The sequence below is a fragment of the Manis javanica genome, chromosome 2 (genome assembly GCF_040802235.1).
Source record: "Manis javanica isolate MJ-LG chromosome 2, MJ_LKY, whole genome shotgun sequence".
Classification (NCBI taxonomy): Eukaryota; Metazoa; Chordata; class Mammalia; order Pholidota; family Manidae; genus Manis; species Manis javanica.
Window position 1 is genome coordinate 218195915 of NC_133157.1, and position 27868 is coordinate 218223782.

Consider the following 27868-nt stretch of genomic DNA (forward strand, 5'->3'; position numbering starts at 1 on the left):
TTCTTCCCACACACCCTTCTCTAGGGTACTTGGTGAGGCACAAATGAGTTACGTTCAGTGCCAGAAGGCCCAATGGGAAGCTGCTGCGTGTAGGTGGCCCTGAGGGTGCTGGTAGCACCTCTGGAGCAGGTACGACCTGTTCTCCAAGGCTTGAGGAGCTAGAAGAGGACAGACTGGGGTGGACTGGAGAGCAGGGCTTTGAAGCCCACCTGGCTGCCCCAAGCCCCAGCTGTGCCAGTCACTGGTAGACCCCACGAGTGCCTCATCACTTCTCTGAGCCTCACTTTCCTCAGCTGAAAAATGGGGCCAAAGTGACAACCGTAAAGAGGCAGGTGGTAGGTGCTGAACCTCTTCCCGGAGGCCAGCTAATATCAGCCGGTCCAGGGGCCCTCACGGGCTGGGGGGCGGGGGCCTTTCTGACGCATGCCAAGCACTGCTCTAAACACCACAGAGTCCTGGCAGACCTTCACTGGGGGGTGGGTGCTGGGAAAAGGGGAAAGTGGAGACACAGGAGTCAAGTCTCAGCCCTTGGAACTTGGAATTTAGGACAAGTACCAACTGGGCACGCCACGAGGGACAGGGGCTAACGTCTGGGATCGCCCATCACAGAGGAGGGGACCAGAGACTGGAGTGGCCAGAGAGAGCTCATTCCAGCAGGGGACAGTTGAACTGGGTCTAGGAAAATGAGCAGATGACGACCAGGGAGGGACACGGGCAGGAGCCTTCTGGGAGAGCAAAGGCTCTCTGGGCTGTCACAGGGAGGGCAGATGGAGGGGTGGGGAGCCACCAGGGTCAGGGGATGGCTCCGCGGTGGGTGAGTCCAAACCCAGTGTGGACAAGGGCCTGCCCCAGAGCAGGAGGGCAGAGACAGAGGCAGCATTTCTGAGACAGAAACCCAGGGGTCTGTGACCAGATGGCTGGAGCAAGTGGGGTGGAGAGATGAGAGGAGATGTGCTTTCTGGAAGGGATACCCAGGTCTCTGGTGGAAAGAAGAGGGTTGGTGAGAGAACAGCCAGCCAGAGGTGGTGATGTGCCTTGCCGCCCCCAACCCCTCGGTGGGGTTTCCCACTATAAGCCATGGAAACCCCACCATAAGCCAGGTGGGGCAGGGGCAAGGCTGCGCTGCATGTGACCAAGGGATGTCTGGGCGTCCTGCCTGAACCCAGGGCCCCAGGGGAAGTGGGGGCTGGCCGCTGTGCTCCCCCTTCTGCTCCCCTGTCCAGAGTGGCAGCGAGCGCCCCAGACTGTCAACAGAAACCTGGGCCTACATGGTGGATGGCAAGGTAAGGCCAGGATGGAAAATCCCCGTGAGGCAATATCGCCAGTTCTCAACCAATGAACAGTGGAAGCCCTGGGACCTGGTTCCCGCTCTCAGAAATCTGGTGAAAGTGGGTGTGGGCATGGCCTGCATGCTGGGATTTAGCTGCACAGACGATTCTAATGAGCAACTGCGATGGAAGCCACAGCCTTAGGCAGCTCTCCCTATTCCAATCTGCTCCTTTATTTTGCTCCCAAGTCTGAGCTTCCACCCACTGGTCCTGGCTCTGTCTTGGGAGCTTGCACAGAATGAGCCAGAACTCCTGCTCCAGAGATTCTCAAAGAGCACCGTTACTCTTAAAACACACTATCAAAGATAGTGGAGATATGCTCTGGAGACACAGAATCTCAGCTTCCTGAAGAGATGCGCTGAGCAGGGGGCCTGGAGGGAGGATGAACAGACTCTCTCCCATCTCTCCTGGAAACATGGAATGAGGGGCCCAGTGTCCTAGGGCAGCCCGACCTGCCCAGGGAAGAGGGTGGCGCACCTCATCACAGACGTGCAGCGAGAAGATGACGGAGAGGATGCCAGTGGACGGGTACCGCCCGTGGCCCTGCAGCCAGCTGTCAAAGACGTACTTGATGAAGGCTGGATGGTATATCAGGATCTGCAGGGGGAGGACACAGCCCTTAGTGAGATGGCTGGCAAAGGACACCAAGCACCTATTAGGAGCCATACACTATTGTACCCGCGGGGACAGAGCTAATACCCTACACCTATGGGACTTACATTCTAGTGGAAAAAGATGGACAATAACCTAAATCACAAAGACCATGGATGATGCAGGGAAAGGTGATAAAAGCACTGGGGTGGGGGGCCTGAAGCCTTGCTGGGAAGGTGGCATCTGAATAACAATCAAATGAGGCCCAGGAGAGAGACTGGAGGCTACAGGAGAAGGTTCCAGGGAACAGCATGAAGTGGGGACAAGGACAGTCCTGTCACACTGCAGGAAAACACACGCACTGAGCCAGCCATTCTGCCTGGTATGGACCTAAATGATCTCCAGTCCATAAAAGTGACCCTATGTGTTAGCTTTCCTGCCCCATGTGTTATAGATAAGGAAACTAAGGCTCTGTGCAGCTGAGGGACCTGCTCAGTGTCACACAGTCAGCAGTGGCCAAGCTACGAGGTGTGCTGGTATTAGACTAGGCCTTGATGCCACCTATCACTGCTGGGAAGTAAAGGGGACTTCTCTGGCAGCAGAGGGCGTGTGTGTCCAGGAAGCCTCTGCCAGCCCAAGGAACGGACCCAAGCAGTGGGTCATGCAGGTCTCTGGCGAACTGTTGACTCTCAGCCTGGCCTCAAGCTACTGCTATTTCCAAGAGGCTCCTCCCTTCCCCCCGGCTCTCCCCTGCAGAGATTCAGTTCTTCCCCAGGGCAGTGTGGCCCAATGGAGAAGGCAGGTGGTGGGAGCAGGGGGCAGACTTCAGTTCCAGCTGTATCACAAACTGGCTGTGGGTCACTGAACAAGTTACTTAACCTCTCTGGACACAATATCCCCATCTAAATATGACAGCATGCACAAAGAATGAAGTGGATACTTCATTCTTTCATCCTTCTGCCCTCTGCCCATGTCTTGGTCAGCCCCATGCCAGGGGTCCACTGGGGTTGATGGAAAGATGGACAGGGGCAGAGAGGCCTGGCTTTGAGAAGCTCACGGTGGTTCTCAAACTACAGCTAGCTTTAGCATCCATGGAGGGCTAGGCTTGTCCACACCAGATTGCTGGGCCACCTGCACCCCAGAGTTTCTGACGCGGTAGGTCTGGGGTGGGCCTGTGAGTATCTGCACCTGTGACAATTTCCCATCCTGCTCCAGGGCCGCCTCCTCAAGGAACATTCCCAGTGTCTGCCTGTCAGGCAGGCAGGCTAAGTGGGGGTTACTGCCTCCATCAGCCCCGGGGGCCAAGGGCTCCCTGCAGCCAGACCCTGGCAGAGACGGGAGAGCTGGTGCTCCCCGTCATTGAGTGGGCCCTGGACGTGACCTGAGCTCAGAGGACCAGTGCCTCAGCCCCATCTCACCTTACTCTTTTTCACTTTGATCTTCGCGGGGACAGGAACATAGGTGCTACAGGAAGAAAAAGAGCAGGTGGTTAATGTGGTGAGGGTCCAGGCTGCCTGCACGCAGCCCTGGGGGTGACAGCCAAGAGGGAGCAGGTAACACCCCTGCAAGCAGAGCCGAGGCCAGTCCGCCCTGCAGCAGAGGCCCGTTGCAGACACCAGGGGGCGAGCTTGGCTAACCTGAGGAGGTTTTTAAGCTGCCTTCTCCCCGAAAGGTTAGGAAGGCAGACTTCCCCAAGCTCCGGACACCCTGAAGGAGCATGTACAGTGGGAGCCAGAGCACCCACTCCGCGTTGCTGGGGCGCCAACTGATGAGGCCCAGAAACTGCCTCCTTTCATCTGCAAGGCAGTGCCCCTGAGATGAACGTATAAATGCTGGCTGCCTGGCCTCACGCTGGATCTAACTGGGGCAACTGGAGCTCCATGTATGGGGAACGGTCAGCACCCGGGCCCCAGATGCTCTTGTCCCCTGCTCCTCACGCTGCCCTCCTGGGAGTGTTCTGTAGTTTCCTGCACCCCAACCCCTCAGGTCTCCTAAGCAAGCCTCAGACAAGCAGGCTTTGACCATGTGGCCATTGAAGCCAAGGCTCTCTAGGAAGAGTAAAGGCCTTAGGAGTCAGAGTCAGGCACACACGGGCTCTGTGCCGAGGTCACCCTTGGGCAGGGCATTCAGCCACTCGCATGTCCTTCCTGGGAGGACAGAGGCAACAGTAGTGACTATCGTGGGAATTCAAGGGGACATGCACCCAATCAGTGCCTGGAACAAAACAGACTCTGCGAAGATGTGAGTCCCCGCTCGCGGCAGCACACGACGACGCCCACCAGAGCTGAGGAGTGTGGCACGCTGCCCCCTGCCTGCCACCCACCCTGAGCTGTCTTTATAGTCTGAAAAGCAGGGGGTTATGATCGTCTGGGTGCACAGCAGAGGTAAGGTGGGGGCTGGAACTAACGTGCTGAGTCCTTTCCAACAGGAATCGCCCCTGACGAGTGTCCAGGGTGTTTGGGGCAAGTGGCCAGGAAGAGGTGGAGGGCCGGGGGGCGGCCAGTGGGTGTGGGGCTTGTGCTGCAGGAGGGAGGCAGTCCGGGGGAGGAACAGCACCATCCAGGCTACGGCGTGGGGACCAGAGGTGCCCATGCAGCGAGGGGGAGCAGCGAAGGGAAGGGCAGTGGGCTCTCCCTCCAGACGTCCTGCCCCGAGGGGACTTACTGGGAGATGGTGCCTGTGGTGGTGGCGCTGACCACCCACTCCAGATCAGTGGTCTTGAAGGGGACTAGAACCATGCTGACGTTCTCTGCCAGCTCCCGGAAGCTCTCGGGGTACACGAGATGGTGGGTGGTCTTGCTCCCGACATCAGCCTCAAACCCTGCTGTGGGGGCCTTGTTCATCCTGGGAGGAGGCAGGAGAGAAGAGCTCTTGTCACAGGGCACTGGCTCTGAGGGTCAGCTCTAGCTCCGAAAGCCTGCAGTGCCACCTCGGGTGGGGTGCCCCTGCTGCTAGACTGATTCCTCATCTGTAAAATGGAGGCACAGGGCACCTCAAAGGCTTCTGTTCTTTTCTTTTATGATCTCAAGTGAGCCTAACATTGACGACCACTATGCGCCAGGCACTGACTTGGCCAAGCATGCATATCATTACATCCCAATGATAAGCACATCCAGTAGGTGTTTCATGAAACCTACTGTGATTTGAGCACAGAGAACTTGTCCCAGGACACAGCTAGCAAGTCACAGGTCTGTCTGACCCTGAACCTGACTCTCTCCCCCTCCCACAAGGCATTCCCATTCCAGGTACACTGAGGCTGAGAGGCCAGGGGTCTAAGGACATAAAGTCTGAGATCACAGAAATTGGGGACTATTCTAGAAGGTCCCAAGGATCAATAGCCCCACTGCTGCTGCCACACCTCTCACATACTGGCCTTGTGTCCAGAGGCCCTGCCAGACCATCTCTATCCTGCAGCACATGGATGGAGAGGATGCAGTGAGGGGCCTGGGGTCCCTGGGTAAGTCTGGGCACACCAGCCTGGAAGGCCTTGACCTCCTGACCCTCGAAGGGGCCCCTGGGCACAGCGAGGCTGGCCTGGGGTAGGGGGCACGCACCTCAGCACGAAGTCGTGACTGTCTATCTGTGGTCCATACCAGGACTCCCGCAGGTTGCCCGAGTTGCCCACGACAGCGCAGCGCCGGCAGCCCACCGACCTCTTCTCCAGCAGGGGGTCCACGTTCCCAGGCACAACTTGGAAAAGATCCTTGATGGTGTCATTCAAGTTACTGGGCTGCTTCTCCCGCTGGAGCCTCTGCGGCAGAGGGTGGGAGGTCAGCCTGGCTGTGCTGCCCCTGAGGTGGGGCTCAGGCACCCGTCTGCCAGCCCCAAGCTCCACCACCTTCACTTACTGGGCCCCTCCCATGTAGCCTTCTCTCTGCTGGGCACCTGGAGACTGAGGTGGCTCAGCCAGCCACCTTCACCTCCAGAAGCTCAAGGGCAACTCAGGGAGATGGGGTGGAGAGAGGTCATTCATTCACTCTGCAAATGTTTACTGAGTACCTACTATGTGTTAGGTTCTGCTCTGGCCCCTTGAGGCAATGAGACTGGCAGATATGAGTAAGGCACATGACAGCAGAGTCAGGGGATGCTCCATGATCACCTCCCGTCTCTACTCCCCTTCCCCCACCCCCCTGAACCCACAGGGACCACTGGGCTCCAGTCAGACCAAATAACAGCCCTTTGCTGAATGCATCAAGGCCTCTGATGGCTGCCTAGCAAATTGTTTTCATCCTCTAAGACCTAGCTTGCGGGCCGGCTGCCCCAGGACCTCCCTGACCCACAGGCAGGGTGAGAACACTGGTTTTACCCTGAGGGTGACCAGCCATCCTGTGATGTCTCCCTGCATGCCGTGGCCCCCCGCAGCCTCAAGGTGGAGCTCAGCCACACTTCGCAGGGCCGACTGGTGACATAATCTGACTTCCTCACTCACAGTAAAACCTGGACACTTTCCCTCAGTATCGCCTCTGACCCTGTTACCACACCACAGTGGTGTCTCTTCAACTGTAGATGGAGAAGGGTCTCTGGGCCAGACAGGACTGGAGCCCCGGCTTTTAGAGACCCACCTTAAAGTTTCCCCCACAACATGGCTCCTGCCTCCAACCCTTGGAACCTTGGCCTTCAGAAAGCCCAGTCCCTAGGGATGGGGCTGAGACAGGTGGTGTGGGGTGAGTCCCACCAGCCTCTCCCAGCTCCAGGGACAGGGCAGTGGCTGGGAGAGAAAGTGGAGAAAAAGGAGAGGCTGGCACTTGCTTTGGCCACTGTCCAGGAGCTCAGTAATGGAGGCGTGCGTGCGTGTGTGTGTGTGTGTGTGTGTGTGTGTGTGTGTTGGGAGATCCCAGGGTACCTGGTCCCCACCTGAGACAGGTATCATCATCTCAGGGAGCATGACATTGTCTGTTGGAATAAGGAGCGACATAGCCTTCCTCAATCAAGCACACAACAATATTTACTGAGCAGCCACTACACAACATGTGAGCACTTTGCCTCAGAGGCTCCGAGGTTTGAAGACTCCAGGCTGACAGGGGGCCTGTGTCGGGAGTGCAGCCTGGCATCGTCCCAACCAGGCTTCTCCTGGCCTACTCTTCCTTGAAGGCTCACTTCAGAAAAAAACCAAGTTCATTTTAAAAGGAAATCTCACATCTCTACGACAACTGGAAGGCAAGGATTAGTTGGAAGTGAAAAAGGAATCATGGGATGGAATGAAAACTGAACAATGTTATTTGATTCCAGCTCCACCCTGTTACTTGCCCGGCAGAAGCTCTCTATCAGGATGAGGACTGGCTGGGGTTAGAGACGTGCATGATGAGATATGGCCCAATTAAAGGCCCCTGCGATTGAGGACACAGTAAGAGAATTAAAGCCGGAATTACTTCCTCCGTCCGGGATGTGCTGCTCTGGAACACTGTGCCCTTGTGTCACCCAGAAGCACGCTGCGGGCCACACACGGGCAGTGCAGGGGACACACTTCAGGAATCTCAGATCTGTCCTACTGTGCCATGGCAGAAGGGGAGACTGAGGCCCAGGGAGGGAAGGGACCAGGCCACAGGGTCAGTGTAGTAACACATCAGGGCACAGCCAGGCAGAACTTGGGTGGGAAAGCGAGTGGTGTTTCTGCAGACTAGAATCCTAGCCACCAGTTACCTGGTGAAATGGGGCAGGTTACTCAATGCCACATCCCTCTCTTCCTTGGGAAGGAATATCCTGAATTCTCTGCCTTTCAAAAATGACAATAAAAGTCCCACGGGGTTGCTCACACACACACACACACACACACACACAGGAGAGAATGTTGGGAAGTTCAAAGACACACTCCCCTCTCCTCTCACTGGTTTCCAAGTATACTTTGTACAACTGGAGCTCAACCAGTGCCTGTGGACTGGGGCAGGGCATCCTGAGCAGGCCCTGTGTCCTAGGGCAGGGCCTGAGGCAGAGGCCGAGAGGGGGATGCAGGCCCAAAGGGCTGGCTCTGCCTGAAGTGGGGGATGGGAGGGGACGGGGGAGCGGACTCCATCGGAGGAGTCCACCTCAGCGGGCTGGGCATGGGCAGGCATTCATCGGGCACCCCGCTTAGGAAGGCACAGCCCCACTCCCCCAACCCAGCACTGTCACGTGTGGGACATGTGGCCGGCCTTCTGTCCCCCCAGGGGGCTCCTGCACTCACTGTGCCCACCACCTGCAGCAGATCCTCCCATGGCCGGTGCCACCTGTACCTTCGGGTCTCAGCTCAAGTCCTGCCTCTCCCTGAAGACCCTATTTACAGAGGCCCCTGTCCCCAGTTTCTCTATCACAAACCTCATTAGATCCTCCTCAGGGCACTTCCATCTGAGGTTGTTTTGTTTCTCATCTGTCTCTCTCTGCCAGAATATAATTCTAATTCCGTGAGAATAAGGACCTTGTCTCTTCTTTGCATCTCAATACCTGGAGTGGGCTAAATAGTGGCCTCCAAAAACGTGTGTCCAAGTCCTAACTCCTGAAACCTGTGACTGTGACCCTGTTTGTTTGGAAAAAGGGGCTTTGGAAATGTAATTAATTTCTGATCTTGAGGTGAGATCATCCTGAATTTAGGGTGGGCCCTAAACTCAATGGCAGGTGTCCTTAGAGAAAGTTGGAGAGATTTGAGACACACAGAGACACAGAGAAGGGGGATGTGTGAGGATGGGGGGCAGAGATTGCGGGGATGCATCTATAAGCAAGGAATTCATAGGACTGCGGGCAACCATCAGAAGCTAGGAGAGAGGCATGGAGCTGACTTGCCCTCAGAGCCTCCAGGAGGCACCCACACTGCCGACACCCTGATTCTGGACTTCACCTCCAGCGCTGTGAGAGGGTACATTTCTACAGTTTAAGCCACCAAGTCTTGGCAATCTGATAGGGCAGCCTCAGGAAACTAACAAGGAGAGCTCTGCTATGATCCCTGTGTAGTAGACACTCAATGAGTCGTTGAATGAATGAGTGAATGACCAGCACTCTGAAGCCTGCTAGGTGCCCAGCAGGGCTCCGCATGCACACTGGGGACTGGGTACTTGGCTGACGGGAACACCACCCCATGCCCCCGGCTCATCCCCAGACCCACACTCAGTGCCAGCTCTCACCAGCCACCAGCTGTAGGTGCCGTCCTCCAAGAGCGCGTTCTGGGCCGTGAGCAGCGGCTGCATGGACCGGTTGAACCTGTCATCAAACCAGGACGAGACCTTCTGCTGTTCGATGCAGTGGGCGCAGGTGCAAGGCCTGTGGGAGTACTTCATGAGCTTCTTGAAGTTCTCTGAGAGCTCAATGACCATCTGCTTGGGGAACCAGGTGGTGGCCACCATGGTGTGGGCGTAGTTCAGGAAGAAGGAGGTGAGGAAGATGAACAGGACAAGAAAGGTGAGCACTTTGAGAGTCCTTCTCCTCACGGTTGCCATTTCTGTTTCTCTGACGGGGGTCCCCCAGGCACGGGCTGGAGGAAATCGCACCTAATGGGGGAGAATTTGGAAGAAAAATCCCAGAGACAGAGGCACAATCACAAGGCGAGGCAGGGATCCCAAAGGGGGACTCCAGGTCTGCCAAGGCTGACTTCACTTCCTCTGGGCGATGGCCACCCTGGTGTGCCGGGCATCATCCCTTGACAGGCAGAGGCTCGTGGGAGGGCTCCTCCTGCACATTTGTCTTTTCAGGGAAGAAGGTAACGTGCTTGGCCAGCAATCCTTAAACAGCCGCTACTGTCTCTTGAAGCTTTAATCAAACTACATAACAGTGATTTCCTTTCCTATCTAAAGGGGTTGAGGGACCTCGAAGGAGGGTCACAGTGCAGGACAGAGGGAAGCTGTGTTTGCCACTGTCCTCTGGAAAGGATGGTGTGTGACGATCCTTAATTAGAAGTTGGTCTTTCGCATCTTTGACCAGCAATGTGGCGGTGAAGCAGCTAGCTTGACGAAGGCACTGAGGGCTGTTTGTCTGTACAGAACAGGAGGAAGAACACGTAAGGAAATTCTACTGCCTTGTTATAAGAACCCCCCCCACCTCCTCCAGGATGGATGCCATTATTTTCCCCTCTGTTGTCAAGCCGTGGGTGATTTGTTTACCCTGAGCCCCAGTGTGTGCATGTCTGCAATGGGATGTTAACGTCCATTCTGCAAGGTTGCTAGGGGATGCAGAAGGTGTCCTACCCATTTTTCCTGCAACCAGAATCTAGTACGTTTAAGCATGCAACCAAAGTTTGTGAACTGAAGTGGTGATGCACGCACAGGGCAATGCCCACAGAGACTGCTAAACACATGCTTTCTCTCTCCTTCACTCTCTTTCAGATTCCAAATTGCAACAACAGCAAAAATAGTTTGCTTAGGGGATGGCCTAGGCCTCTGCCTACCCTGGCATTCAAGCTCTGCCCATTTGGTTCAGTCCCAGACAGGAGGCTTTAGATGGCCCAGGTTCAAGTTCTGGTTTACTAGCTCTGTGGCCTGGGGAAAGTAAGTTATTCAACCTGCAGTTTCCACTTCTGTAAAATAAGATAATAACACCTCCACTTATAGAATGGTTCTGAAGATAAGGTGATACATGCTGAGCTTCTAGTATCTATTAGGCAATTGCTAAACTTTCACCTTCCTTTTTCAATGTATGAATCAAGGTATATTCTTGAATGACCCACAACACAGTCCGTTCATCCTGCGATAATCCGCCAAGTATACCACCAGCTAGGGGTTTCCCATTCTGACCTTGGAATAAACTGAGAGTCAAAGAAATTAAATGACTTGTCCAAGGTCATAAGGAGAGGAGGATCTGAATCCAAATCCACATATCCTCTGATTCTGTGCACCTGGAGGGGCTGGGACACCAGGAATGATGGTGGGGGGCTCTGTTCTGGAAGCAACACCCTGTTAAGTGGGCTTCAGATGACCACAGTTAGAGGGCTATAGAGAAAGGGGAGTATATTTAATCAAATAAAGCAAACAGGGACCCCTCGGATGCCCACAGTTCCTTGGATGCTCCTAACACAGTGAAGTCCCCGGGGTTCACGGACTTGGTGGGGCGTCTATACAGCAGCCGTGGCCACACCTCTGCAGCGAACATACTTCAGTCTCTGCTTGCAATGTGCGCCCCCATCTCTATTTGTCTGATCAACTCCTCCCCATCTTCAATGTGCAGATTAGCGATGAGCAGGGTATATTTTTGCCAGGAAATTGACAGTTGAGAGGTGATGGATCACCTCTTGGTAGAAAAGGGGGCAGCTCAAAAATCGCATTAAATCCACACTGCCTTCCTGGAGACATCCAGAGCTCGGGAAGGGTTATAACCCCGTCAACTCCTCAGCTCAGCAGGCAAGGTCATTCTGATGTGTCCAGTGCTCCATTTTTTGTGTTTTGTAACAACCTGGCTGGTATTTGGAACTAACGGTGTCTAGAGTCTCCCTTCCAGCCGCCTCCTGCCCCTCCATCAAGCAGCAGCTCTGTCATTTGAGTTGCATTAACATGCTTTACCTTCCAGATGGGCTCTCATGTAACTTGGCTGGCAGAGGGTTCCCGTCCCTTACCACATAACTGGTCCAGGGATGGACTGATTCATCCACTCAGAGTAACACCCCTGATTTTTGTAGGGAGAAAAGCAGCTTTCTTTTGCTCTGGCTGGTTTGATGTTTGCATGTGGAAGTGAGGGTCACGCTGGCCATTTTGCTAGCTCGTGTCGAAGAGATGAGAGCTGAACAGGGCCCAGACAAACAGTGCTAAGTCCTTGATCCAGCCACACACGCAGTTACTTTTACACCGTAACTTTTCATTGACATGAGACAGTAAATACCCTTTATTGTGTAAAGCAAATTATTTATAACTTGAAGCAACAGGACTGACCCACGGGTCACAGTTGTTCCTGCCTGTGGGCTCCTGCCCAGGCTGGCCCCACTGTCTAGAAAATCCATCCCACCCTGCTTGGCTCTTACTTATTTTTCAGGGATCAGCTGGCACCAACTCCTGGAAGAAGGCCTGCCCACTTGCGGCACGTGAGTAGGGGCCTCTCCTGGCTTCCATTCCCCGGCTCCACTGCCTGCACTGCCTGCTCACCAGTCTCCTCCCTGGGCCGGGAGCTCCATGAGGATGGAAGTTCAGTCTCTCTCACTGCTGCGGCTCTGTCACCTGGCCCACGCATTGCATGAAGAGACGCAGAAGTGCATGAAGGGACGCAGAAGTGCATGAAGGGAGAGGGCCAAACATTCAGAGGAGAAATCTGAGCAAGAAAGCACAGACTGAGGCACAGAACACTCTGATTCTTACCAGGCTGTCCCACCCATTTACTGTGTGACTGTGAACAAGTTACCTACTCTCTCTGAACCATTCCTTCAACAAGAAAATGGGGCCAAGAATCAGATTTTGCCCACTTCTCGGGGCCATCAACCAAGCAAGATCCTTCCATTCATGTGATTCACTCCAGACCTATCTGCTGCGGTCCTCTGCTGTGCCACGTCTGGACTCATCATGAAATAAGGTGGGAGCTTCCCAGGTATCTGCACGGCCCAATGTCTTTAAGGAGAAAGGAGGCAGGAATGCCTGGGTCAGCATGGAGGAGACGAGCAGATGATGGGATCAGCAAGGAGCAGGCATGTATGTAGGTGGGGCAGACAGTGTGCAGAAGCCATTAACCAGACCAAGCTTTCTCTGAGTGACATGGAGACCCGGGGGAGGGTCGGAGCCACAGAATGGCATGGCCTCACTGCAAGTGTCTTTGTAATCCAGGGGCCATGGTGCTTTTACTGACCCTGTTCTGATGTCAAGGCCAGAGACAAGTTTACTTACATAGTGACTGTTGAACCATGTTGGTGAAATCAAATTCTGATTGAGAGGTTAAATTCCCTCCAACATGCTGGCCCCATGAACTATATATTAATGTTCTAAGCCAGTGCTAGGGGCGGGGTGTGAGTGGGCACTGAGGGCAGGCTGAGCTGCAGGAGTAGGGCGTCCACAGCACCCTCCTCCTGTCTGTCCGGCACATTCTGGTAGCTACACCTCTGAGGCCAGGAATGCTCATCTGCATCCCACCTACCAGCAGGGCTTCTGGGCTGATATCAACTAGTGCCTTTGAAAGCCCTGGAAAAACTACCCTAGAAAAGCAAGAACACGCCTCCATCCCTCCCCTGGCCCCAGAGAAGAAATGAGGAATGCGTGACTCCCCTGTACTCTACGAAGGGAGGCGGCCTGCAACACACGGGGCTGGCTGCAATTCAGCCTGGTTCCCTGGAATGGAGCCCAGGCCAAGATGCCACGGGCCAAAGACCTCAGCCTGCCAAGCGTGCAGTGAGCAAGGCCAGCCACATCTCCCCAACATGAAACAGAAGAGGTGATGATGGCTCCCTGTCCCTTCTGCAGGGTGGTAGTCATCGCACACACACATGCTGGAGTATTTGAGGAACGCGGAGTGTGCGCATAGGACAGTCTGATGGTGTTACCAGCACAATGCTAACATATGTCAAAGTCCTTCAAGAACTCAGACAGTAAGGATTTCCCTAAGGAGGGTCCCTAATGAAGACAAACTCCCCTGGTAATAGGGAGATAGCAGCAATTACCAGCCACTGAAAGAGGAATTTTGAAATGCTTGGAAAAGCCGCTGACTGAACAGTATGGGCTTTTGGACGGTTAGTTAAGACCTCTTGAACCACACAGTGCTTATCACAAGGTTGAGATGCCTCCACCTGCTGTTTGTGATAAGCTGGGGAAATGACAGGGTGAGCCTTGAAGTTTGTGGGTAACATCAGGGCTTCCACCAAAAAGCTGGCCCAGTTGTCCTCCCTGGAACCCTCACATGACTAGGGAAAACTGGTAATCAGGTTTGTTTCCCTGAAATGGGAAACTGAGTTTCAGAGAAGGCAAGTGACTCATCCAAGGTCACACAGTGAGATGGTGGTGAAACAAGCTCTCTGACCCAGACATCTGCCTCCTCCTGGGCTTTTCTATGTAGATGTGGCTAATCATCCTATTTCATTAATACCTGTTCTCTTCATTATTTTCTTCCTTGTCATTTCTTTGGGTTTGAAGTCTGTCATCTTTCTAATTTCTTAAGATACATATCACCTTAACCATCCTCTTCTCTACTATGTCTAATCTGTTTGTATTATATAATGTTCCTCATTTCAGTTATTGTATTTTTCAGTTCTAGAATTTCCTTCTCTGTAATTTTTCATAAGTTGCAGGTGAAATTCTCCATCGTGTCATCTATCTTCCTGCAATTATTCATCCCAGTTATCACAAAGACTATGTGGATAACTTGTGACATCTGGATAATATGGGTCTATTTCTGTTGTCCATTTTCTCTCTGTATCTCTCTTTGGTCATTTGGTTCCATGTCCTGGCATGCCTGGTAACTGTGGATACTGTGTATGCCTTAAACGGAGAGGCTTGGATGAGTGAGGCTGACCTTATTCGGAGAGGAGTCTGTTTTTTTCCGGAGGGCAGGGAGAGCACAGGCACATTACCTTGTCCCCACGGGCAATCAGGAAGATTGGGGCTGCACTTTGTTTTTTATGATGACTGATTATTTCTGGTTTGACCTTCCTTGCAGGGTATGGTTGTTCTCAAAGAAGAGCAGGATGCCTACCAAGGTGCCTTTTCTTTGTGGGCTCTTGTCTCCAGTTTCTTTCTTCCCTGCACTGAGATTGCCAAAAGCTTGGTATATGTAGCCTGTTAGCCTCTCAGCTGCCATTTGCAGCTTGGTTTCACAGGCTCTGGTCCCATCCAACTTCAGTAAATACTGGCAAATGCCGCGGAAGTTAGAAAGGTGCTGAGTGATGACTCTCTTCTCTGGGGTTCTCTCTGCTCTAGATTCTTGGTCCCTGAGGTTTTGTCTGACCTGGTAGCATAGTATTGCATTGTATTATTTTGCAATTCAATCTAATTTTATATTATTTGTTTTCTTCCTCAGCCCTGAGAGGCTGCCCAGCACAGAGATGCCTCTCTCAGCATGTCCCCTGGAGCCTCCTTGGGGCAGGAAGGCAGCAGGAATCCGGCTCACCCCACTGTTTCCTTCTCTCAGGAATGCTTGCCCCTTGGCCTCTGGCAGCCCTGGTTGCTCTCTAACACAGTCAGAGAGCTGGACTTCTACCTTACACAGCTTCTGTGATCTCTCGTGGGAGAAATGGCCTGGCCTAAGTCAAGAAGTGGAAGCCAGCGCATCTCTCCTCTGCCTGTTGGTGTGCCTGGTGTGGTGTCCCGCACATTAGGGGCTTTGCCAATCCAGAGAAGGGCGTGGGGTGGGGCCCAGAGAGGCCCCAGCACAAAGCTCCTCATACCGCTGCGTGAGCACGTGGTAGGAGGGGAGCATATCAACAGGCCAGAGGCCTGCAGCTGCAGCCTCGCATCTGCCACGCCCTCCACGGCCAGGGGCAGGCCCAGCTCCACCTGTTTCCACTTTGCATCCCACACACCCGCGTCAGGACCCACAGTGAGGATGACTCCCCGGCTCAGCCTGCCCTGAGACCGTGATGAGTAGTTGTGGGGATTTCGTGTCCAAGAACCTTCCTTCCAACCACTGAAAATGGATCCCACCATGCCACGGCCTTCGGGGTCCCGGCTGGCCTCACATGACGGCTGAGGTGGCTTGGAATAAGAGCTGACTGGTGAAGGGCCCCCAAACCTTCAAACAAAAAAGGAGGATTCCTTCCTGGACGGCTCCCCAGCCCCGGCCTGGTCACTGGACACTTGGAACCCATCATGTCTGGTTCTGAGCAACCATGTCTGGTTGCTCAGGGCTTTGGAATAAAAAGCGGCACAGACCTGGGTTCAAACCCAGCACTTCCCATTCCTGGTTGTGTGCTCATGGGAGAGGCCCTGCTTCTCACTCATCTTGGGTTTCTGAATCCAGCAAGGGGGAGTCATGAAGTCCACATGGAGGGTTGCCCTCTGGTTACAGGATTTTATCCTAATCCTTGGATAGAATGACTTGCACAAAAGTGACCAGCTCAGTCTCTGGCACACAGTAGGTGCATCTCAGATGTCGATTCTCTGCCCTCCCTAAGTTTCAGCCCCTCACTTGTAAGAAGTCCAACAGAACCCCGGCTTGCCGGATCGGTAGGGCTCTTTAAAAACCAAATGAAGTCAGTCATGGAAGAACAAAGCTGGGGCGTTGCGAAAATGATGATTCCGACTTGCTGCACTAGTTGCTTCCATTCCTGAACGAACTGGACAGACAGCCCTTCACTGCTTTCTGCTCTGCTGGCCGTGACCTCTGAGAGCCTGCAGGGAAGGCGGCCCAGAGCAGTGACGGGGCTAGCGGCTAGTGGACTATCAGCGGTTCACATGGTCCGAGCTCTCCATGCACAGGCTTAGTTCTCAGAGCCTCCGCCCTGTCTGCACATGAGGGCTTCCAGGGCAGCCTGGTTCTTGCTGCGTGCCAGGCCCCCAGGCTGGTGACAGTGTGCACAGGGAGAATCCCCCCTCCCCTCTCTGTATCCTCTCCCCTGGACGGCAGAGGCTGGATCCCAGCAGCCTGTGCCTGTAGGGCTCTGGATGCAGTTGAGGCTCAGCCAATAACCGTAGGACAACCAGAAGGGGGACAGGGCTATCGTCCCTCTGGCAGGGGTGGAAGCCACTGTGTGGCCTGAGCGATGGGCCCCAAATGCCCTGCCCCCCTCCCCTCCAGGAGGCAGGGCAGCCGTGGTGATGCACTGGCCTCCTTTAGCTTCCTGTCTCTGGGCCTCAGCCTGGCAGCAGGGCCGATACCCGAGACCCCTCCTTTCGCCTTCCCAACAAGCTTGTAAGCACCAGCAACCTTGAATCAAATCCTGCTTGTAGCGTCTGCCTCAGTTTCTTCACCCAGAGCACGGGGACAGGAATAGTACCTACCTCACAGAGCTGGGTTGACACGAGTCAATGGAGGGAAGAGCTTGGAGCCGTGCCCAGCACATCTTTAGTGCTCCCCGAAGCTAGGTCTCCCTCCGAGGCTTCTGCTTTCATGCAGAAACACCAAGGAACACCCCCCAGCCCTGTCATTTCTGCCCCGTTGCGTTTGACAAATGTGGGGGCTGAGTTCAGAAAGGGGAAGTGACTCGTCCAACGAGACAGAGCAAAACGGAGCCAGAGCTGGAGGAGAAGCAGGTCCCCAACTCCAAAACCTGCCTTCTGCTTGGTCGGAGCCTGCGCGGTTCACACAGGCATCCCCATGTGGCTGCATCTCCACTCTCCAGGGGCAGGAGCCCAGAAAAGCATCGTGGGCTGAGACCACACGGAGGGAGAGCCAGCAGAGACCTGAGGTGGAGGGGCCCCGGAGGCGGTCTGGCCACTGCAGCCAGGGGGGCGCCCTGCCTGGAAGCTCTGGCAGGCACTGAGCCCCGGGCAGTGGGCCCCCGAGGATGTTCCGTGGGCTGCTCGGCTTCAAGCCCCTCATCTATAAAATGGGGGTTAAAACCGTCCCTGTGTCTGAGGCGGCCACATGGCACAATAATTAACCTACTAAGAGTAAGGATTACCATTTACGGAGGCCTTTCCCTTTGCCAGACCCTGTGTTCAGTACGACAGTAAGTCAAACTGCCTGAGCCCATAACAATCACGGCCTTGGTACCAGGTATGATCTCCACCTTCCAGAAGTGGGAGCAGAGGCACACAGCAGTCAAGAGGCCTGCCCAAGACCCTCCATTGGCAGGTGGTGAACCGGCATTCCAGCCCATGCAGAGCCCAGTGGGCGGGGGGTCAGGATTCCTCCTGCCCTGAACCCAGCACCTGAGCTGCAGGCAAGGGCAGCGCAAGCACTGACAGGGTCGACGAGTGGTCCAGATCGGGGCCTGGCATAGGCACGTGTCAACCCCCCTTTCCTTGTTTTGTTTCCTCCCTGGTCAGCTTGTTCCAGCTCAGCCCCACCCAACGTGAGTCACCCATGAGGTTGGCGGCTGTGTTTCTGCAGCCCAGCCTAGACCTGGACCAGCCTGATGCTTCTCCTTCCCCAGGTCAGCAAGGACCAGCTGTGGCTGCAGCAGGACCTGGTTCCCTGCACAAAACACCATCTGGAGAAATGCAGTCATAGTGAAGTAAGACCTAAGAAGTGACTCCAGGCACTGAGAGGCAAGCAGGGGCGCCAGATGCCCTGTCACTGCCAGAGTGGGGGGTGGCCACTTTTCCCCTTCTGCAGAGTAAGCCAAACTCCTAATCAACCCAGAGGGCAACTGCATTAACCCTGAGGCCTCTCTCTTCCCTGTGCCTCCCAGGGAACCAAGCAGACAGTCCCCACCCTGGGGCAGCAGCCACATAGTCTGGTTGTGACACTGAGCCACCTTAAGACTTCAGGCCAGTCCAAGTCTCTGGGCCTTAGTTCCTCTTCTGTAAAATGGGACAGTGCTGCCAGCCTCTGCTCATCCAAGACTCAGTTGAACGAAAACATGAATGCGTACTTAGCCCCAGTAGTCACTTTCCCAACGGGCTGTAACAGACAGCCCCTGCATTAGAAAAACGGTACTTAAAATATTGAGTATTTAACATGCACCCAAATCAATGCTAAGGTTTTATGGAGAAAAAGACAATGTCTGGAATAATTCCTGGCCCTCAGTAGCTGATAGATATTATTAGTACTAACATCAGGGAAATTTCACCTTGCTCTGGTGTCATTACACATTTGAGGAATTAAAAAGCATGTGTGTGTATGTGTGTCAGGAGGAGGGTTTAGCATGAAGAAGATGCAACATGTGTGAGCTGAGTGCCTACGAGGCGCTTCGCACCTCACTCTGTCGTGGCCACGCCGCTATCCTCCTGCACATCTTCATTCTTTCATGTCACAGTTACTGGATGCCTGCTATGTAGCAGCCAGTCTGTTAAGTGCTGGAGAAGACAAAGGTGAGAGAAAGTAAATGGCCTTCATTGCTGCCCTCTTGAAACTTACACAGAGTGGCGCCGAGACTGGTTACTAAGGAATCACACAAAGAACTTGGAACAGCTGTGATGGTTCAATGCCAAGTGTCAAGTTGGCTGCTAGGTCATGGTGCCTGGTGTTTTGGTCAAACACCAGTGTAGGTGTTGCTGTGAGGGTATCGTATGGATATGGCTAACATCTACAGTCAGTCAGCTTCAAGGAAAGGAAATTTACCTCCATACTGCAGGTGGGCCTTGTCTAAACAGTTGAAGGCCTTAAGCACAAAGACCGTGCTTTCCCAGAAAAGGAATTTTGTCTCAAGAATGCAACACAGAAGTCAAGTCCTGCCTGACTTCCTAGCCTGCAGGCCTGCCCTACAGATCTTATACTTAAGGCCACAACATCAACTCTAGCCTGAGTCTCCAGCCTACTGGCCTGCCATACAGACTTTGAGTTTGCCAGCTCCACAATCGCATGAGCCAATTCCTGGAAATAAACCGGATGTACCTATACACATATTCCAGTGGTTTCATTTCTCTGGAGGACCCTCACTGATACAACTGCTTTCAGTGCTATGGAGGGGCGGGCATGGGATGGAGCCAGCTGGTGTTGCGAGGTAACAGCCTGAGGCTGGGGTGGACAGGTAACTAGGAAGAAAGGACAAGGGAGCTTCCAGGCAGGGGACCTGCAGGTGCAAAGGCCGGTCGGGGAGAGCAGGTCAGTCCGAAGGAACCGAAAGAGAAGATTAAGTGGAACAGAAACCCAGAGATTAAGATGAGATGCGAGAGGAAGCTGGAGGGCAGAGCTCAGCTGGGCAAGTCTGGCAGCACCATGGGGCTGCGGCGGCATCCTGAGCGCCACGGAAAGCCCCTGCAGGGTTTGAGGCAGTGGGGTTTCCGGATCAAGCACAGGCAGGTCAAGACTTGCCTACATCACACTGGTAGGAGGCAGGCAGAGCCGACAGAACGGCATCTCCCACAGTACATCCACATCTGGCCCTGCCTGCCAGGGGGCTGATGTGCCACCAGGCCTGCCGGGGGCTCAGGCAGTGAGACGGGCATCCTGGCTTTCCCTCCGGATGCCCCCTCCCACTGCCCCCCTGCTCTGTGCTCAGGGGCTAGCCCTAGGGCGGGCATCAGGGGGCTCCCATGCTGGCTGGCTTCCTGTGGGGTTCGCTCCATGGGAATGCAGGCAGGACAGTGGAGGGAAAAGGGAGGTGAGATCAGGGAGCCCTGCCCCCTCTCTGTGGGGCAGCAAGGCCGGCAGCCTCCTGCTCCTGTCATGCAGACCTCCCCACACACTGGCCTAGTCTTGGGGTCCCAGTAACATCTCTGTCCTCACCCTCTTGCCTCTTTAGCCCTAGGGCAGCAAACCCCCCACTCTTCCCATCTCCAGGGACCAAAGGGCTTGTGGTTTCCCTACCTGCCACCACATCCTTGTAAATAACCCTTTCATTCAACCGCCCTCATTGTGCACCTTTGCATCCTGCCGGGATGCTGACGGATGCAGGCAGGAGGATTCACAGGCAGGAGCACCCCACAGGCAGCCTTGACTCCCACCTCAATCCTAGGGCTCTAGGAACAGCCCTGTAAGCCTCCTAGGATTTGCTGGAAGAGCTGGCTCAGGCCAGCTGCATGCTCAGAGTCCTGGCTCCCCGTCCACCTCAGGTAGCTGATCTTTCTGGAATCCTCCCAACCATGCTCCCACTGCTGCCAGGGAACTGGATGGCATGTGCCCAGGGTCAGATTCTAGGCTCACCACATTCCAGGTCCCACTAGCAAAACCCCTACACCCCAGGCTCCCTGGTGGCAACCACCAGCCACCTCCCCGCACTGCCTCCCACAGGAATGCAGCTGAGGCCAGCGGGAGCACAGGGCAGGGCCCCCTTATCCCATGGCTGCTCCAGGTAGTCACTATAGCTTGCCCCCCATCCACTCCAGATCCCCTCTCTGCAACTGATTCCCCTGCCCTCTCCCACAGCTTGGGCGTCTGACTCCTGCTAGACTTAAATATCAAGCTTTTAGAGAGAACACTCATTGTTTTTCCTTTGACAGAGGCCCACAGAACATCTCTAGCCAGATCTGGTGGCATCTCCTTCTTGTCTCAGGATTGGTCTGGCAGCCTCAGTCACCTCCCCATCTTATCCACACACAGTCTGCCCATCTGGTGGTGTCAACATCTAACATACTTTTGTGCTGGACAGCTGGCAAGGTGCCCATGGATCTTAGCTCTACTTTGCAGGGGAGGAGGAAGTTGGATTCTGAGAGGCTAAGAAGCTTCTTAAGGACTAGACAGGGTGTGAAAGAGGAAATATCAGGTCCTATGGAGGAAGGAGTACCAGCCATCCCATTTTACAGATGAGGAAGCTGAGGCCCTTGGCCTTCAGTAACTTTTTCAAGGTCACATGGCCTGCTCTTCAATGCTACACGGCCCGGCCTCTCACCTGGGCCTCCAAGGACACTTGTAACACTTCTCTGAACACACTGGGTGCAATGTCTCTCTTCACTGCTAAAGAAGGAAGCCATACTAGGCTGGCTCCAGGACGAAGCACATGGTGGATCATACATATAACTGCTCAGGAGGGACCAGCGCCTCCAAGCAGGGGACACCAAGGGCCCTGGCAATTTGGAAGTGGAAGGCTGATGACAGCTGAAGGGAGAGAGAAAGCCTTGTGGAGGAGGCTGCCATGGAGACGGGCCCTGCAGACGGAGCTTCGGCACTGACGGAGGAGCAGAGAGGATGGGGTAAGCCAGGCAGCTCCCACAGGTGCATGTGGCAGTGTGAGGGGCCCACCTGGCACAGTTATGATAAACAGGGTGCCCTGCAGAGTGGCTGCCGTGGGTTGGAGGCCAGGTCACAGAAGTCTTTAGAAGCATGGACTTTGGGATGAAGGCAATGGAGAGCCACTGATAGTTTATGAGCAGTGGACAGCAGTGAGGGCTGGCACATGGAGGCAGGACTGAATGGGGTGCACACATGCCCCCTGGAGTCAGGAGAGCAGTCCTGCTCCCTTCTGGTGCCTTGGGAAGCCTGTCTCCTGTGGGGTCTCTCTCTCTCTGCCCTCTTTCCTGTATGGACTGGAACATCTGCCCATCTCCCCCATGCCCTGGAAGTGCTGGCAGGTCCAGAGAGCCGTTTGTTGTGCTTGCAAACTTCCCCTTCCTACTCTAGTATCTCTGGCTTCCTCCTTTGCTGGGAGCTGGGGGAGAAAACAGATTGCTTGCAGCACAGGCAACAGTGGTTCGGAAAGGGTGCGTAAGAGAAGCATCCCTGAGAAACATGATGAACCAGGATTAGGGTCATATGAGGAGCTGGATATTTTTTTTCCATTTTGAGCCACACAAAAGGAATTTAAATCCATAAATCTTCTTATGTGTGTAGATTGAGGGGTGCTAAATTCGGACTCCAAAGATAATCCATACAACACTCTAAGCATGTAATGTGGTCGGGAATGTGGGGAGCTGTGCTGCATGAGCACGTCCGGGCTGACACCCAGCCCCAGAAGAAAAAGGGATTTCCTCATGCACAGGTGAGAGGCTGGGGCCCTGCTGGTCTGGAGCCCTGGCAGGTCTGGAGCAGAGGCGTAGAAAGTTGATACGTGATTTAAGGAGATAATTTACCATGGTAAGGATTTCATAATGCATATTAATTGTCAAACTGCTACATTGCACACCTAAAACTAATATAATATTGTAGGTCAACTATGCATCAATAAAAGTTTTTTAAATAATTTTAAAATAGGAAAAAAGAGATAACTTTCCTCCTAGACCCTTAACTTCAATGGGGAGATTTTAACTGTAATGATAAATTACCTTAACTGCAGTGATAAATTACTAGATAAAACCCCTGGCCCAGCCCCTGGAGGCTCACTGGAATCGACAAGCTGCCAGTTCAACTCCACAGCCCTCTGGACCCAAGCCGCCTGGGTCAGACCCCCTCTTGAGCCCCTGACTTGGGGAAGCAGGGAGACCTTGCCCGGCTGTCAGGGAGTATGGGATGGTCCACTGGGAAGACTGGAACTTGAGCAACTAGAGCAGGTGGGCAAGGACTGCGTGGTGGTGCCAGGGAGCTTTCGGAGCAGCTGAGACCACACAGCCCTGGAGTCCCATGGGGCAGGAAATACGAGAGCATGCAGCAGTGGGGGGCAGCAGAGGCCCGGCAAGCAGGGCGGGAGCACAGAGGCCAGCAGTCACCTGGAACGAGGAGCGGGAAGTGTCCCCAGAACCTAGAAGAGCTGAGAGGTGGGGGACTGGAGCCATGGGAGAGAGTGAGATACTAGTATTGGCATCTTCCCATTTGCAACCAGAGCTGGTGAGCCCCGGAGAGACTTACAAATGGGTGCTGGGAAAGGAGGCAAGACCTGTCCCTGACGTCCACGACTGTGTGCCCAGCACCAAGCTGGGTGTCACAGCAGCTTTGTAAGGGTGACACTTCCTCTTTCATAGTAGAGGCTGGTGGCACTTGCTCAAGGGTGATGGACTCCAGATTCAACCCAGAGTCCTGGCACGCACTACATTTTCTGTGCCTGCAGCGAAGCTGTTTCCACAGGGGTCTGCATTTTTAACCACAGTAGTGAGATGTTTGGGACTGGGGATACCCAGCTGCCTCTCTCCCTCGGCCGGAGCATCGCTTGCTGGCTTGTGTCACTAGCAGTTATAAAGATGCCTCATCACCTAGCACTAGTGGCCGAAGGGGCTCAGACAGGTTCCTGGACCCACTCAGGGCCACTCACCTAGGACGCGGTGGACAGAGGCAGAGACCTCAGGCCTAGATGCCATGTCCCAAGGGACAGTGGAGACTCGATGGTGGTTGCAGCTCCATGGCCTGCTCAGCAGTGTGCCTCTGAAGGGGCCGCTTGATGGAACAGAGCCACAGCCTAGCCTTGTGTGCAAAACAGAATCGACAACCCGGACATTAGGAGAGAACAGAAACAGCACAGAGCTTTGGCCTCTATGGGTCCCTAACCTATCTGATCCCTTCTCTGTATTAATCCTACTAAGAGCAGACACCTCCTGAGCACTCACTCTGTGCTGAGAGCACACCTCTAAAAGCTGGTCTGTAGAGAAAATGAAAGTCCCTATGGCCAGGGTTCTCACCTTACCCTGGTCCACTTGCACACTGCACACATGTGGGCAAGGGCAATATGTTATTACTAACTCTCTATATAATAAGAGCTCTGCCCAGTGCTGGGGCCACACAGCGGCAGGAGAGCAGAGGCTGGAATGGTGGCAGCACTGGGAACAGAGAGTGAGATGGCTGCAGGGATGGAGAGGTCTGGAGGCAGACACCCACCTCCTTCATGCAAACTTGCCCTGAGATGGGTGGGATTCTAGTACCTGACCCCCTAGGGTGAGAATAAAGCTGGGTATAAACGCTTTCACCCCAAGAATGTTTCACTGTCATTTTTCAGTCTCACTGAATCAAGAGTGAACTTGTCTGGGGCTGAAATCTACTGGCAAGACTTGGTCTTAATAGCTTTATTCCCGTTAACTCACTGAACCTATTACTGTGCCCATTTTACAGATGAGACGTGCAGTGAGGTTAAGCCACTTGGCCCAGGGTCACACATTTTATGAGTGAAGCCTAAAGGCAATCCAAGCAGTGCAGCCCCAGAGCCTGAGCTGCTCCTGCTGAGGATCTGCCGCTCGGCCTGAGCTGGTCTCACAGCTGGGGGCCCATCATACCCCTGCAGGTGTGCCCCTGCAGCCAGGGGGCTGGTATCCCCACTCACCCTACTCCCACCTCCACACACCCCCTCCCGCAAGGAGCTCACAACTACCACTCACTGTCTAATGGAGGAGGCCAGCAGGGCGGGTGTGGATAAAATGAGAGTTCCTGTGGCCAGCTTCTCACCTGCCCTGGTTGACTAGCTCACTGCACACCTGTGGGCAATACATGGCTATTGACTCTATAAAAAGTGCTCTGGGTACCACATGGTGGCAGGGCTGCAAGGCTGCAAGAGTAGAGCAGAGGCTGGAGTGGTGGCAGCACCGAGGACAAAGGTCCAGAGGATGGCTGTGCGGGACAACTGTGCAGAGAGGACCAGAGGACGGCTGTGTGGACAGGGGCGCAGAGGCAGAGACCGGCTTGCTGCATACAGACTCGCTCTGAGTGAATGGGATTCTACTGACTGACCTGCCACCTGGAAATAAAGTTGAGTATAACCCTTTCACCCCAAAGAACGTTTTGCTGTCAATTTCTTTGGTCACATTAAATCCATAGTGAACTTGCCTGGGGCTGAAACTCATTGGCAAGACAGCAGGTGAGAAGGAGAGAGTCAGTTATACTGACCTCCAGGCTGGCAACTACCCTCATGGCCAGGTGCGCCCCAGGGAGGGAGCCATTCTGTTCTGCCCCAGGTCTGGCAGGGCACGTGGGCATCTGACACTGAGAGTTTCCCACCCACCCCATGCCTGAGGCTCTCCAGAGTTCTGGGGGCCAGAGAGGGCATGACTTGTCCCTGGCTGCCCATCAAAGAGCCTCCCACAGGCGAACACAGCCCTTTTGAAACCTTCTGTTCTGCCTCATTTACTTTAAAACACGCAGGTGCCCTTTTATCTCCTAAAACGCAAAGGTGAGAGGCGGGCTGCTATCCCCGAGTCCGGAGAGACCAAGGCTGGCCAGGCAGCCAGTCAGGCACGTTTCTGGATAGAGCTGAGTACACACAACACGAGTCCAGAATCTCGATCTGAGAGCTCCAGTACTTATGTACATCTAGCCAGCTAGGTGACCCCACGAGGCCTTCCCGAGCCATGAGTGGGATGGGGCAAATTCTCCTCTTTGAGCATCCTGGGCTGACTCGGGGACCACCTGAGATGGCATGTGGGGGACACTGCAGTAAACTAGGGCTCTCTCCAGATATCGGTGCAGCATGGGGTGGTGTGGGGGTCCAGACCTGAAGTGGGGCTGTCCCAGCTGTTTGTTTGGCCCTATTCTTCAGTCCTCCGGGGCCCTGACCCTTTACACCTTCTCCTTCCCTCTCCCAGTGAATGGTCAGGCACCCTTTATCAGGCAAGATACTGGCAGGAGAATTGTGTCCTGGTGTCTGAGCGTCTGTGTGCTGTGGACCAGAGCTACACATCAAACTTTATTTTCAGGAATGAACAGGAACCATCAAAAACCTAGAAGGATGTGTCATTAGGACAAGTTGCTCCTTCTCTGATGTGTATTGGTTGTTAGGATTCCAAATCTACTTGTATGAGACTTAAATTGTTTTGATCTAAGGCTGAATGTGTTCACACTGAGGAAGCTGGGTCAGGAGGTTGCACTTGCTGATGGGCACCGCTGGGCACGTAGCAATGAGAACGTGGAAGAGCGGCTGTCATGTGAAGGGCATTTAAACTTTAAATACCAAGACTTTGGGAGGACTTCCCGAGAGTGCGGGTTCAGACAAGGCTACTCCTCGCGGACCTAAATAGCTCTCCAAAGATCTTGAGACACCTGCCCCTGCTGCTGTGGCCAGGGCACACCTGGTTGGCCATTGTGTTACTGGGCAGCAGCGTCAGGAAGAGAAGGGACATCTAGTCCTGTGTTGATGGGCTTCTCCCCGTAGGCAGTGGTCAAGCTGTGTCAGTGGTCCCTGGACTAGAACCTTCAGAACAGCCCACCTTGCCTGTCAACACCGGTGCCATCACCAGCCAGTGAAGTGGCCCAGCAGCAAGGGACCTAAGCTGGCAGCTGATACCCAGCTTTTAGTTGGAGGGATGAACTCTGCTGAGATCCAACTTGTAGAGAGGCACACCTCAGCTAAATTTGGACTTCATTTCTGTCATCTCCCTTTGCCTGGAACAGTAGTGTAATTAATCTATCACTGGTTTGGAGTATGTTACTTTTTTAATGACTTATTAAGAGACATTACCTTGCACACTACTGGCTTGTGAAATATTATTATAAATTATAATTCCCGTGGTGAACCTGTGTTAAATAAATTATTGGCAAAAACCATCTCAGTCTGAGTCTCAAATAAAACACTCTTACTAAAGCAGATAATAAGCACATGGTCTTCATATTCAACTTATATTTATGATGCCCCCACGATATCCCTGGCTCCTAATTTGCTTCCTGTTTTCCAGATAGACAGGCAGACTTAAGAATAACTGCCTTCTGATAAACAATGGCCTGGAATCAGGCCCAGGAACTTTTACTTTCTGTTGTTTCCTAAGCTCAGCCTCTGAAAATGCTGATTTGTTAGCATCTTACCTAAAATTTAGGAAGCTTCACTCTGAGCTCAGCCTACAGGCATGAAAAGCGATCTTTCCCACTTTACAACAGTCCTGGTCTCTGACTCAGGAACCTCATCTGCCAGGTTCCATGAAACCCCCGCAGGCTAGCTTGTTAGTTATAGGATGACAACATCCAATCCCAGGCCTCACACCCTTCCCTGCCCTCCTTCCAGGCTGATGGCTACCCGTGCTCACCTGCTCACAAGCCTCCAGGAGGTTGCCTTCACGCCCAGAATGAAATCCAAGGCTCTTACTATGGCCTGCAAGATCCTACAAGAACCAGTCCTTGCCTGCCCTCCAACTCCGCTCTCTGCACCTCTTCTTTGCTCGCTCCGCTTGAGCCAAACCAGCCCCCATGCTCTCCCACAACCATGACAAGCAGACGACCGTGGCACAGGGAATTTGTCCTACTCGGGATGCTCTTCCCACAGATGCGAAGAGATCCTTACTTAACTCAGCAGGGTGGGTCAAATGACAACTCTGTGGAGAGGCTTTCCTGAATCTTTTGTATCCCTGAATCATGACATGCAACACCCTCTCCATTTCCCCGGTCTTTGTTTTCCAACATTATATACTTGTACATAGTTGAAAAGGTTCTTCATGCAACCAGGTCCCTTGAGCTCAGAGACTGGCTTTTGTCTACCACAGTGTTCCTAGAAGAATGATCTTACACAATCCTTAATAATCACCTGAAAGGTAGGCATTATCCCCATTTAACAGATCAGAAAACTGAGGCTAAAAGAAGTCCAATGATCGCAATGTGCCTAATCTCCCAGTTAGCATGTGTTAGACCTACGATTTCAATCCAGACGTTTTCAATGCCAGCTTTTAAGAGACACTCCTCCCTGGGTCTCTTGAATTGCTGGGAGTCTTAGGTTAAGAACACAGGCCCTGACCGCTCTTTATCTGGACCATTTTCCAGGGCTGTGTTTGCAA

General features: G+C 53.8%; 1 protein-coding gene across 7 annotated transcripts in view; it reads right to left on the minus strand.

Moving 5' to 3' along the window:
• The window catches only part of ST3GAL1 (ST3 beta-galactoside alpha-2,3-sialyltransferase 1), an 88822-nt gene that overhangs the window by 4623 nt on the left and 56331 nt on the right, over positions 1-27868 (minus strand). For 4 of the 7 annotated variants that reach the window (XM_073230170.1, XM_073230168.1, XM_073230165.1 and 1 more), the window contains 5 exons: positions 9011-9854; positions 5474-5670; positions 4584-4763; positions 3338-3383; positions 1806-1925 (listed from right to left, as the gene is read on the minus strand). In XM_073230170.1, coding sequence (XP_073086271.1) covers positions 1806-1925; positions 3338-3383; positions 4584-4763; positions 5474-5670; positions 9011-9322 — 855 coding nt within the window. In that variant the 5' untranslated portion in view covers positions 9323-9854. Of the gene's footprint in view, positions 1-1805; positions 1926-3337; positions 3384-4583; positions 4764-5473; positions 5671-9010; positions 9855-11829; positions 12010-16717; positions 17252-27868 lie in introns of those variants that run through there. The other 3 variants (XM_073230167.1, XM_073230166.1, XM_017663880.3) reach the window with 3 other exon arrangements.